The 12,736-nt window shown below is 44.7% G+C and overlaps 1 protein-coding gene across 1 annotated transcript in view; it reads left to right on the top strand.

The window, feature by feature from the left end:
• Positions 1-12,736, top strand: part of pcnt (pericentrin) — a gene marked incomplete at its 5' end in the record, with an annotated part of 31,627 nt that overhangs the window by 8,008 nt on the left and 10,883 nt on the right. Inside the window, 31 exons of the mRNA XM_079287058.1 lie at positions 43-138; positions 264-407; positions 688-916; positions 1,129-1,208; positions 1,316-1,613; positions 1,739-1,839; positions 2,194-2,305; positions 2,546-2,672; positions 2,876-2,995; positions 3,076-3,154; positions 3,240-3,344; positions 3,625-3,736; positions 3,852-3,892; positions 3,983-4,117; positions 4,224-4,470; positions 4,549-4,699; positions 4,989-5,442; positions 5,532-5,729; positions 5,838-5,909; positions 6,345-6,449; positions 6,735-6,887; positions 7,608-7,754; positions 9,267-9,427; positions 9,644-9,816; positions 9,941-10,122; positions 10,218-10,380; positions 10,532-10,774; positions 11,253-11,485; positions 11,700-11,807; positions 12,083-12,103; positions 12,467-12,703. Coding sequence (XP_079143184.1) covers positions 43-138; positions 264-407; positions 688-916; positions 1,129-1,208; positions 1,316-1,613; positions 1,739-1,839; positions 2,194-2,305; positions 2,546-2,672; positions 2,876-2,995; positions 3,076-3,154; positions 3,240-3,344; positions 3,625-3,736; positions 3,852-3,892; positions 3,983-4,117; positions 4,224-4,470; positions 4,549-4,699; positions 4,989-5,442; positions 5,532-5,729; positions 5,838-5,909; positions 6,345-6,449; positions 6,735-6,887; positions 7,608-7,754; positions 9,267-9,427; positions 9,644-9,816; positions 9,941-10,122; positions 10,218-10,380; positions 10,532-10,774; positions 11,253-11,485; positions 11,700-11,807; positions 12,083-12,103; positions 12,467-12,703 — 4,827 coding nt within the window. The remainder of the gene's footprint in view (positions 1-42; positions 139-263; positions 408-687; positions 917-1,128; positions 1,209-1,315; positions 1,614-1,738; positions 1,840-2,193; positions 2,306-2,545; positions 2,673-2,875; positions 2,996-3,075; positions 3,155-3,239; positions 3,345-3,624; positions 3,737-3,851; positions 3,893-3,982; positions 4,118-4,223; positions 4,471-4,548; positions 4,700-4,988; positions 5,443-5,531; positions 5,730-5,837; positions 5,910-6,344; positions 6,450-6,734; positions 6,888-7,607; positions 7,755-9,266; positions 9,428-9,643; positions 9,817-9,940; positions 10,123-10,217; positions 10,381-10,531; positions 10,775-11,252; positions 11,486-11,699; positions 11,808-12,082; positions 12,104-12,466; positions 12,704-12,736) is intronic.

Here is a 12,736-nt window from a genome sequence, read left to right as displayed (position 1 = left end):
GTCTTGTAATTTCCTTGATGTTTATCTCCATAAATTCTTTAGATTTCTGAGTCCAACAATCATCTGCAGTCTGACCTGCTGAAGCGGAAAGCTATTATGGAGGAAGAACAGAAGAGACAGATCAGCCTAATCAAACAGGTATCAGAATTGATGAGTCCGAACACTTCACTCTAAGATGGACGTACTACGGTGGAATATCTCTTCGTTAGTTAGCATTTATTGCATTTTCAGCTCGTCACTTCTGCCATTGTGTCTTTCCCCAGGTGACTGAACGTGAGCACGAGAGGATGGTTTCAGAGCTCACTGCCAAACACGATGAGGAGCTTAGTCACGTGAGGATGGAGGTGTCCTTTGAGCTGAGGGAGAGCATGGAGGTGGCCCACCAGGCTGAACTGCAGCAGGCACAGGTATATTACGATATACTGTGTGTGTGTGTGTGCACACGGCACCAAACATCTTCAGCCGATGCTTATATCTGTTTCCTCACGGTCAAGGGAATTAGAATGACTTTAGGGGCTTAGGAATTCAACTTTTACTCAATTGGCATGGGGGATAAGGGTGTCTGTTAAATGTTAATATAACACAACTGTCTTTTACCTCAAACATGCAGTCACTACGAGACTTTATACTTCAAATACCTTTTTTACTTATAGTTACCTTTTACGTTCTACTCTTCATTACCTTTAGGTCCAAAAGAACAGCGATCTTGAAGCCTTGCGTCTGAGCCTCACTAACGTCCGCACGTCCCAGCTGGAGCATGAGTCGTCTCTCACCAAGGTCTCTTCCTCCCCGAGGGAGAACCTCGCCCAGGAAAGTGCCCTTCTGCAGGCCCGGCATCAATTAGAACTGGACCAGATCGGACGGCAGAACCAGGAGCAGCAGGAGAGACTGTGCGAGCTGCACCAACAAGACATGAGTGAGTGCTTTTTCCAGTTGTTCAGTCGGTGTTCTTTTGTCTTTTACGTGTGCCTGTAGGTGCACTCAACATATGTGTGCCATTATGGGTGTGGGTGAGTCACCCTCATTCTTTAGAAAACATGTTCAGGGCAAAGTAGAGCACAATGACGGATGTAACCTTCAAATTCTTTGACGTGGGCGAATCTTTTCATTGGCTTTGTGTATGTTCAGATGAGTTGAAGCAGCAGTGGGAGACTCGTGTTGCTCTGGAGAGAGCGGCCATGGAGGAGGAGCAGACCAGAGAGATACAGGTAATTTGATTACTGTTAATTGAATGCTATTCATGCATCTGTACTGCTATTTCATTATTTAGCATATTTAGGATGTTTTACCATCTTTAATTCATCGTGGTCATCAGGCTCTGAGGTCACAGTGGGATAAGGAAGCGGAGCGCACCCAGTCGAACCTCCAGAGATCTCTCTCAGAGACCCAGAGCAGCCTTACTGCCACCCACACGGAGCTCGCCAGCACCCGTGTCTGCCTCACCCAGACCAACAAAGCTCTAACTGAAGCCCAGACAGCTTTGTCCCAGACTCAGTCAGAGCTGGCGGAGTCATGGACCCGGCTCCAGGAACTCCGGGCCTCCAGTAAGGAGCAGAACCAACAACTGGAGGAGGAGCTGAAACAAGCCTGGGCTGACAGAGATGCTGCTGCCCGTGAGTTACCTACTTTCACTAAGGCTGCACAATCTAAATTCATAATTTTAATAATGAAAGCGTACCATTTCAATCTATCTTCTGCATGGAAATAATAATTAAATGTTGTGGTTTTTTTTGCTTAGGTGCTCTGGAGGAGCTGGTTTCTAGTCATAAGGCATTGCTGAAGGAGAAAGATCAGCAAGTACTCCACCTAGAGGAGAAGAAGCAGCAACTGCACCTAGCGGTGAGTTCACTCAACACATTAACATGTTGTTAAGTTGCCATTTATTTCTCATTTCAGTCCACAGGCCCTAGCATCAAGTAATGGAACTTCATATGTTTCTGTATTTTTTTTAATTTATTTTATTTTTTTCATTTCATAGACAGCTGTAGTTCCGTTCACATATTTGTATGCACATTTTTAAGTATCGAATAAGACAAGATGGAAATGGCGAATACATTCTGAGGTAGCGAACATTTAAACAGCACGACTGATCCGTTGTTTCTGCTGTCGCCATCTTCACTTGATATATTCATCTTGCGCTTTATAATTGAAGGGAAACGCAGCTTGTAACAACGATTCCTCTCTGTAAACTAGGTTTCGCGCCTCCAAGAGGAGAAGACCTCGCTAAAAGAGAGGTCGGAACAAGAAGTAGGTCAGCTGTGGACCCAGCTGGAGAGCATGAGGACCAGTCGCCAGGAGTTGGGAGGTGAGATTAACGCAGCCTGACATCTGCTTGACAATGCTGTATTTTAATCAACTACACGTCTTTAAATACTTACAGTTAAGATATTCAAAATGTTCCCTGAACAAAGAGTATAAAACATGTTGCGTTACTAACAATGGCTTTTGTCTGTAATGTGACACACAGATGACAATTTAACTTAATTCCAGTTACTGTGCTCTTACCTTTTTTTTGTCTTTGTTGTCTAACCTTATTTCCTCACAGAGCTGAAGGAGCAGCTGCTCGCTCGCTCATCTCGTGTCGATGACATTGAGCGCCTGAAGACTGAGTTTAATGAACAGAAACGGGAAATCAAAGAGCAGAATGAGGCTGAGCTGGAAAGCCTGAGGGGGTATGAGAGCACAAAGGAGGCACACACACACACACACACACACACACACACACACACACACAGTCTGGACGGATCATTGCCTACCTGCCTGTCCAGGTTTGAAATGTGATGCTTTAGAATAAAAACTGATATTGGCTACAGTCTACAACATTTGTCAATTACCCCATGCCAGTCATACATGCTTTACCTTCATCCTCCTTTAGGTACTTTGAGCAGAGAATGCGGGCAACAGAGGAGAGCTACAGAGAAGAAATTGCTTTGCTTCAGCTGAGGCTGGTGGAAAGTGCCTTGGAAGAGTCCGTGCTTAAAACAGCAGATGACAGGTAGATCAGTGTATAATACCAGATACATGTACTACAAACTTTTATTACATTCTTTAAATAATGGTCCATTGTGGTTTCAGTTTCATATCTCAAGGCCAAGCTGAAGAGGAAAACGATCATGTGCTCTCCGATACTGGCCTCAAACTGGAGAAACACAAGGTATGTACTTACTAAGTTTACATTTTTGACTGCATTTGTTTCTTGATCACAAGGTAACTTAAGTGTCATGGTATTTCTGACTCAGGAAACGCTCGATTGCTTGCTCCTTCAGCTGGTGGAGAAACACACAATGGAGCTTGCCAATCTAGAATCTTCTATGGCTCTTTCCTTTAAGGAAGAGCTGCGACAGGTCAGACTTCAAACTTTAATGCCTCTATTTAAACAAAACACAAACCTCATATGTGAGAGGCTCTTGGCACACAAATGCTCCCCGTTGAAGGCAAAGGGAAGCGTTGTCGTCATAGTTTTCAATATTGTTTGAATGTGGGATATTTTTGTGCATTTAGTTTTATTACATAAAAACAGAAATAGTTGGCAAAAATGTCCGACAAGCAGTTCTGTTGGATTGCACTGGCCCTTTTACTCTCTCACTTACTTGTTTAGTAATAATGTAATTACTCATGCTTTAGGTGCGCTCAGACGTCACTGACCGGTACTATGAGGAGCTGCAGGAGAAGATGACTCGTCATGCCCTGGAGCTAGAGCAAATCAGAGCCAAACTTTCTGACCGTCATTTACAAGGTACTTCTCACTCACTCACTCACTCACTCACTCACTCACTCACTCACTCAATACAACCATGGTATTGAGAAGTTCCTACAGTTAAGTAACGACTCCTCAAATGTCCTTGTCGCAGAGCTTACCAGAGTTCGTTCGGAGGCAGAACAGCAGGTTGAGGTGAGATTTGAGGAAAGACGATCAGATAATCTTTACAATAAACTACATTTAATGGTCCATATAATGCAAGATTGTGTCGATTTTATTCAGGCGGAGGTAGAACAGAGGATGTGGTGTCACACTGAGGAGCTGCAGACCAGGCTGACCATCATCCACACTCTGGAGAACAGACTGTCTGCTTTGAGTAAGCAACAGGATGCAGAAATGCAAAGGAACACACAAAAGGTGCGCACTTGTATACAACACTGCATTCTAGAAAGGTGCAAATATACTGACGGCTATATAGAAGGACATGTGTTACTTATCTATACGTTCCTGTCAACTCCTGCAGCTGAAACAGGAGTTTGCTGGGGAGCTCGTTCATCTTGAGGAAGCTCTGAAACAGGAGAGGGTGCATGTGCAGGACGAGATGAAGAGGCTGAGAGAAGAGCTCCACGAGGAGCACGAAGCTGAGCTCTTTGCTCTTCAGTCAAACCTTCACAGAGAGACTGCGACGGAGACGTCACGCCTTGAAAAAGTACTTCACGTGGAGAAGGAGAAGCTAAAGTCTCTACGGGCCGCACTGGACAATGATGAGAGTAAGATCATTTTATAAGATTCACATGGGTTTTCAGTCGACTCTCTAGCTTCTAACACGGGTGTGTTTTGTCTTTTAGGCCCACAGGTCCTGATGGTGCGTCAGAGACTGGAGGCCCAGTATGACGGTGAGCTACAAAGGGAAAAGAGCTGCATGGCTGCAGAACTCAAGGAGCTTACTGCTCTCCTCCAGGAGCAAGGGGAAGAGCGGCTACGCCAAGCACAACACAGGTGAGCTCTATTGAGGCTCAAGATCCTGAAGTCTTGATTGTAGCTGGAGGTCAATGGACTCCTACACACAAGTCATGTTTGCATTTCAGGAAAAACGTATCCAACATTTCAGCGACAGTGCTGCTATTATGGTCTGAAAAGTGAATGTTCTGCACCAAGTCACTGTGGACTAGTGTGTTTTTCCTGAAATCACAATAAAATCACCTTCAAGTTTCATCTTCATGACCCTTGAAAATGCTTTCTATTGAATGATTTGTGGTCTTTTTATTTTATTTTTTTCTGTGTTCAGGTTCCAAGAGGAAAAAGCAGCGCTGGAACAGAATTTGGCCCAAAAATCTGAAATCTCTCTGGCAGAGCTACAGAAAAAACATCAAACTGAACTGGAACACGAGAGAGAAACCCTTCTGAACAAACACTCCCAAGAGAAGCACGCACTCGATGCCAAACACACAGCGCAACAAGAATCACTCGGTGCCAGTCACAGAGATCGGCTTACAGCTACTGCCGCTGAACTTGAATCCGAACACAAAGCGGAGCTTGTCGCCTTAGAAGCAGCCCTCGATTCCAAACGACAGGCTGATCTTGAAAGTCTGGAGGCCGTTTTTCAGGAAACCAGTCAGGCTCAGCTCGAGGCTTTAGAAGCCGAGTTGGCTCGCAAACACCAGGAAGAGAGGGATGAACTGGAAAAGAGGATGCTGGGTAATATGGACACTTTGGAGGCCACGTACCTGAAGGAAGTGCAAGTAAGGACACAGAAATACAATGCTGTCGTTGTTGTTTTAGGATTTAAAAGTACTTTTGAATGCCATCGTCGTTCTTTTTCAAATCACAGACGCTGCGTGATGAAGTGGTGCAACTTGAAGAGAGACATCGTCAAGACATGACTCTCCAGAAGTCCCAACATAAGCAGATAATGGAGCGCCATGTAGCAGAGCAGCTGTCCGTCAGAGAGGAACTGAGGAAAGAGCTGGCTCAGGTGCACATGGAGAAGTTTACTGCCATGGCAGCAGAGCTCAGCCACGTGCACAAGGTGAGAAGGAATGATTCGGTGGTGGTAAAACAGGCATCAGTCAGATTATCGGTCAATAAGCAGAAATACAGATCTAAAGATCTTATTTTTCACAATTTGTTCTTCCAGACTGAGCTGGCTGCTCAAAAAGAGGCCTTAGATACAGAACACTGCAAAGCTCTGGAGACTCTTAAGAAGCAGGTATTTACCCAATCGTCCCGACACTACCTCTGTTTCCTCATCTCTTTAAAAGCCCACATTTTAATTATCTTCCCATGAGGACACTGATGAAAATGGCTCATTAGTTAACATGCTGATATAAATAGGAAATATTGATTATTTAGTTTTATTTGAACTGATCCAAACATCAATGTCTTATTTGGATTTTTGCAGCATTGTAATAAAGTATCTTATATTAGGTATTTGATATAATTAGTCTAATAAATCAATCTTCTCGTAAGCTTTTGAAACTGAATTTTAGAGAGAGAACCTGTTTGATTCGTAGATCATTTCATCACATTTCCTTTATGTTTAAACTATGGTAAATGTTGGCTTTTTTCCAATCCTACTCCTTTCATGTTGTTTTGCTGTTCAGCAAGATTTGATGTGTCTTTGCATCCTGTACACTTTTCTCAGGTTTTGGAAGTGGAGCAACAACACGGCACTGCTCTTCAGGAGCTCTCGCATACCTACACTGCTGAGAAAGAGCAACTCATTGCACAGCAACAGCTCCAGCTCCAGGTGTGTGTGTGTCGGGCATGAGGGAGCATCACGCTACCTCTTTGTGTGCGTGTTTGAATTTGTCTTTTTTTACAGCGGGAGTTGACATCCAGTGCTCTGCCTGGCGAGTAGCCTCGTCTCTGTGGCTCTTACAGCCCATTAGAGAAGGGATTACACTGAATTATTCTCCATCTTTGTGTGAGGCAAAGAGTATTATTTTTTTTCTGAGATGCACTCTGAATCTGAACATTTGACCCAACTGCATATTGTGGTATTAAACAAACCCATGACATGTGGCTGCTCCAGGAGTTGAGGGCCGTCTCTGCGCGGGAATTGGAGGCATGTCGCAGGGAGCTGGAAGAGGAGTCATTAAGGCAACGTCAGCACTTCCTAGAGGAGGTGGAGCTCCTCAAAGTCCAATCTGAGGAGAGACTGCAGGACAGGATTAATCAACTGAAGGTAAAAGAGGAAAAAGATGACCGTGTGGATAGCTTCGAAGCTTCCTTATGCTTAAGTTCTTTAGTATTTGAACATCTATGCGGCAGCCATGTTGCTTACATATAATCATTCATTTATTTATTTTTATTTTATTTTTTTGGGGGAAAATATGATCTTTGTTGTGGAGTTATTTGACTTTGAGTGCCTGTTTAAAACAACATTATGTAATGTCGCTGGATTATTGAGAGCTGTAGTGTGTGTGTGTGCATGCATGCTGTGGCACTGCCCTCTCTAAGCTCCAGCTGCACCAGTTCATTCCTAGGCATAGCTCTTGGTTGGACTCTGTCCCACTGGAGCTTTATTCAAACCCAGTTTCTACATAATCCCACCATCATCATATATGTTGAAGTGGTCTCGTCCATCTGTCTCTCTGAATCTGTCCTGGGCTGTGGGTGTGTTTGTGTTACTGCCATCTACAGTGGCTAAATGGGATGGATCTAAGCTTTTCATCCTCTGATGCAGAAGGTTTTAAGGCTGAAGGTACTTTCTTTTTTTTTTCCAGTCATTTGGCATTTGACCATCTGAAATGTGCAAGCCAGTAGTCAGCCATAAGCCAGTGAGACATGGCTGGAGATCTCTTTTTAGCTGAGGAATAAATGAGCCAACACTGTACTGCAGCCTTTTAGGATGGTGATCTGTATCTTTTAATTGATGTACCTACATCACTGCTTTTGTTTGAAGACGGAATTTGAAGAGCAGAAGGAGGCGGAGCTTGAGGACCTGAAGCGGAGCTTCACATCTGAACAGGAGGAGAAGGAGCAGAGCTACACAGGCAAAATGAGTCAGCTCACTATCCAGCTGCAGCAACTGGACGCTGTGGTGGCCCAGGTACCAGACGCACACACACATGCACACATTACCCAGTCTAGTGGTTTTATAGGTTTCACGATTCTTTGTGCAAATAAAAATAAAATAAATAAACTGGCACCAGCAGCTTCACTTTGCTGGGGGACAAGATTGGACAGGCCTGAGAAGAATGTGTTGCATCATGGGTGTTGAGGCTCAAAGGATGAAATTAATGAAAATAATTGGTGCATTAGAAATTAGAGGGAATTAGAAACTGTAAATACAATATAGACAGCCTGGGAATTGAGAGTGAAGAGAGAATAATCCTGCTAAGGCATCCATAGGGTAGTTTTTCTTTGCATGAGATTACGTCTTTAAAAAAAAAAACAATAGATTGTCGTATCGATGAAACTCTAATCTGGTGTGTTTCGTGGTCATGCTCTCTTGGTTGAAGCACACAGTAGAACTGAAACGACTAGTTGGGTAATCGATTAATCGTTGGAATACTGGAACTTTAAATTGTTTACCATCTCTTTGGTTACTAATCGTTATACCCAGTAAAGCCTACGTGTATTTTTCCAAAAGACAGTTTATGGCTTCATCGGGACTGACTTCATAAATGTGTGTGTGATTTCTCATACTTACCTACACGTCTCCCAACTCTGTGAATCCATATTAGATCTTGTTTGCACAATCGGCAATAATGTGGCGTGTGTGTGTGCATCCGTTTCCATGGCACCTTCCTGGCTTGGCTCTCGATAGTGAGATATTACCCCCCCCCCCCCCCCCCCCCCCCCCCCATGAGGTTAGGTTAGCAAAGAGAAGCTGAAGAGGGGTTGGGAGGGTGCTGTTGTCAGGGTAACAACATTGTTTTGTCGAGGCAGGTGGCTGCATGAGAAGTGTTTGATGGTTTGAGGGAGAGGGAACAAGAGAGGGAAGAAGACGTGGCGAGAGGAGAGGGAACAAGAGAGGGAAGAAGACGTGGCGAGGAGAGGGAGCGAATGAAGCGGTCGAGGAACGAAAGGTGAGATAAAATGAGCTTCAGAGACCTGGAAGAAAAATGGGAGAACGTGCAGAAGTTGTGCCTCAAGCAGACACTGACGTGGAGATTAACCTGTGTGTGTGCGCGCTATAGGCTGGTTTTAACGGAGTGTGTTTTGTGTCTCATAGTGGATGTGATTTTGGTGCTGGTTGTTGTCTCTGGCTAATGTGGATTTTTCTGACGATCAACATCTGGTCTTTATTTCCTTTTTGAATGCAGAGCATGCCTTCTGCTTTTGTCATGCTCTTGCATTTTTGTTGGTGATGTTTCAGAAACAATGTGATGCTTTGAACAAACCACATGAGATGGCAGTAAGCCAGTATTTGAGGTCTTCATTTGAACAGTTTTGCTTTCCATAATTTAGGGTCAATTTGTTGTTTTCTCCCCTCTCTGGAACTCATTTGCTCACGTGGATGTCTTTAACAAGTCGTAGCACAGGTGGGAGAGGTGCAGGTAATAGGTGTGTGTTGAGTGTTGGTAGAGTTAACCGCTAGCTCTGTCCCCGTTTCCAGCTGCGAGCAGAAGTTGGCTGTCTGCAGGGGGAGTTAGAAGGGAAGCGCTCAGAGATGGAGACTCTGGACACTCTCCTCCAACGAAGGGAGCGAGAGAGTCAAGAGGGAGGCAACCTACTGAACATGCTCACTAGTGACTTGCAGACTGCTAAAGAGGAAAGGTAAGTTGTGTTGTGGACATTGTTCTGTGTTTGTAGGATTTACAGCTGGGTGAATTGTCTACTTAATGGTGAGAACACCAGCTATCACTTAATATTAGTTTTTTTTTTAACTTGAAATTGTATTATGGTGAGAATCAGTTGACTTCATTGGAAACATCCAGTGTGTTAAATGTAGAAAGTGATTAGTTTGCACATGTGTCGCTTGTGCTTTCCCAGACGTAAACTGCACAAGGCCAATGAAAAACTGAGGAAGGTGCTGATTGAGATGATTCGCAGCACCATTACAACAGAAGACCTGATTGGACAAAAGATCAGTGCCAGAGCCCAAACATCTGAGCAGGCGACCAGTCAGAGGAGCTCAACGGGGAACAAAGCTGCACAAGAATCCGGTTTGTTGGCATTGCAATGCTTTATCTTATGCTCCAGTTTTTGTTTGAAGAACTGAATGTTTATGTATATCTGTATCTCTGACACCAAGGGACAATGATTACTTTTGATTGATTCATTTCGTAGGTGTTTCAGTTGCGGACGTGTCTTCAGAAGACATGGAGCTGACCCAGCGGCTCTGTGAGAGCCTGCTGGTTTCAGATACTCAGATCAGTCCTGGGGGAGAAGAAGCTGCTCTGAACGCCTGCAGCCGACTGCGTCACACCGTCGAAACACTACTGGAGCTGCTCAACCAGGCCAACGCGCAGGTAAAGGATGCCGAGAGCTCCACACAAAAAAAAAACCCCTCTTTCTTCTTTATAGCATTGTCCGCTTTCTAACGGTGAGTTTCTAACCTCTCCAGCTGGAGCAGACTCATGGTGTCCACCTTTCTCTGGAGGAGAAGTTCTCTCAGGGCAGAGACTACTCCGCCCAACTTATTGAGCAGCACAAGCTCCTGTTGGAGCAGCTTGATCAGGAGGCAAAGCTGAAGAGTAAACTCCAGCTAGAACTTCACAAGGCAGAGGGTGAGCACTAGATACTTGTTGGCTCTGTTACAGTAGTTGATCCACTGACTGTTGCCACACTGTTGTTCCTCTGCCTATCCTAAAATGTCACTAATTTCAACAATTTACCTTTTCCTTTTAAACAAAACCTTTTTCCTTTGCATGTGTTCAGGGCTTCTGGACGGCTATGTGGCAGAGAAAGCACTCCTAGAGGAGTCTCTGCAGCAAAAGGAGGTACAAGAGGAAAGACTAGCGGAGGAGCTGGAGGACCTGAAGGTGAAGCTGCACCAGATGCAGGTCCTCCCCACAGAGCTGGACAACCTCAGACTGAAGCTTCAGGAGCTCAGTGAGGAGCACACGCTGCTCCTCCGGCAGAAGGAGCACCTCTCCGCCGGTCTGGGGGAGAGGGAGAAAGGTGAGCGGGAGCTAGCGTGGAGTCGTGCATCTCTTTCTCTGCGTAAAAATATTCCATGACCTCTTTAGTGCGCTTGACCACACACTTATAATAATGTCTGTGCTCAGATGTGTCTTCTCTCCGTAGGCTGTTTGCTCAATTTAGATCCTGACGCAGGTTTGTGGGTCAGAGTGGAGTGTGATGAGGGGCTTGGGATGAATATGCAGTACATTTGCCGTGCTGTGTGAAGTGGCTGTTTGTGCCAGTAGTTTGTAGCAAAGACTCTTTTGAGTGCTGTGTCCTTTTTTTCTTTTTCTTTTTTTAACCTCTTACACAATGTTCTTGTTCAGAGCTGTCAAAGTGAATGCATTCAGTGCTTTTTTCAGGAGCAAAAGCACAGGATGTGTAATATGTATTTAACTCCTCTATTGTCTCCCCGGCTCTGTGTATATTTGCATTGACACAATTGCCCTAACGTACCCGTTTTTTATTTTTCAAGCTCTGCTGGCAGAGACTGAGCATTTAACCCAGGATAGGCTGGACTTGCAGCGGCAGGCAGAGAAGGACCACAGCTCTCTGTCGCTGCACCTCAGGGCTCTGGAGAGGGAGCTGGAGGAGCAGGAAACGAAGGGCCTGGAGACGGAGCAGCACCACAAAACCCACACCGAAGACCTCAACCAGCGCGTCCAAGCACTCGAGAAGCAGCTGAAACACGACAGGCAATTTATAGAAGTGAGTTTTTACAAATTAGAACTGCAATTCTTTATAAATCTTCCGTTTGTCCCTTTTAATTTGCAGTCATCTGAACACTTCCTATTATGATCTTGCATTCTCGCTTCACTTACTTCCTGGTGTTTATTCGAGAGTGTCACAGCAGGGCATTTCTCATGTTGCTGCTTAAAGTTGCCGACGCAATCTTTCACATCACTTGTTCCTGTGCGTATAGGAGCAGGCTGTGGAGCGTGAACACGAGAGAGATGAGTTCCAGCATGAGATCCGAAGCCTGGAGGCTCAACTCAGACAGACGGCCAGCGTGGATAACAAAGGACACAGGGTGAGGCCTATTCATTTGTTAGCAAAGTATATACAGTAATATTTCTAATCTGGACAATAGCTCACAAAATGCTTGTGTTTCTAGATAAAGAGTGCATTGCATTCGCCGTGTGTGTGCTTTTGATGTGTTTTTGAGATGAGCATCTATGACATTGCTCATGGGATTATGAAGCATACGTGCAGTACTTACAGAGGTTGAAGTGATGAATGCATTGTTTATGTCATGAGCCTGACTTTTGCCATGTGTTTGTCCCTGTGCTCAATGGATTGCTGTAGTTTCAGGACTTGGTTCTGCAGGTATGAAATCTAACCGTAGCATACTTCTCCTAGCTCTTCTGACTCTTTTGCATGGTGTGTATTGTACATCATTAATCCATGCAATCATCCATGGATTCATTTTCACTGCTTATTTGTGCTCGTCATGTGTTCTACATTCATTCCTGTTCAATCCTTCGTTTGTTAATATTCATTCGCCTCTGTTTCGCACTTCATCTTTCACCTACCTGTCACTGCTCTTTGGAATGGCTTAACTTCCATGTTTGGTACCGGAGGCTGCAGATCTGGAATGACTAATCTACAAATCATGTAGTTTTCACTCTACTTAAAACTATAGAAAACTTGGCATCTGAAATGTTGCCCCCCCCCTCTATGTATCTGCAGGTGGAGAGTCTACAAGCTATCCTTAAAGACAAGACTGATGACCACGCCTCCATGCTTGCATCCAATCAGCAAGCCCAGCGCGACCTTACAGAGCGCAATGAGGAGATAGACAAGCTAGCCGGACGAATCCGAGAACTAGAGCAAGCTCTGCTGAACAGCACTGAGAGTCACGGATCCATCAGTCACCTGGAGCAAGAGCTCCAGAAAGCAAAGTTGAGAGAACAGGAGCTCACACAAGTAAGAAGATTGTACACTTGAACTGAGCAGTCA

This window comes from Melanostigma gelatinosum (assembly GCF_949748355.1).
Source record: "Melanostigma gelatinosum genome assembly, chromosome: 16".
Classification (NCBI taxonomy): domain Eukaryota; kingdom Metazoa; phylum Chordata; class Actinopteri; order Perciformes; family Zoarcidae; genus Melanostigma; species Melanostigma gelatinosum.
This window is presented reverse-complemented; position numbering and strand designations above follow the sequence as displayed.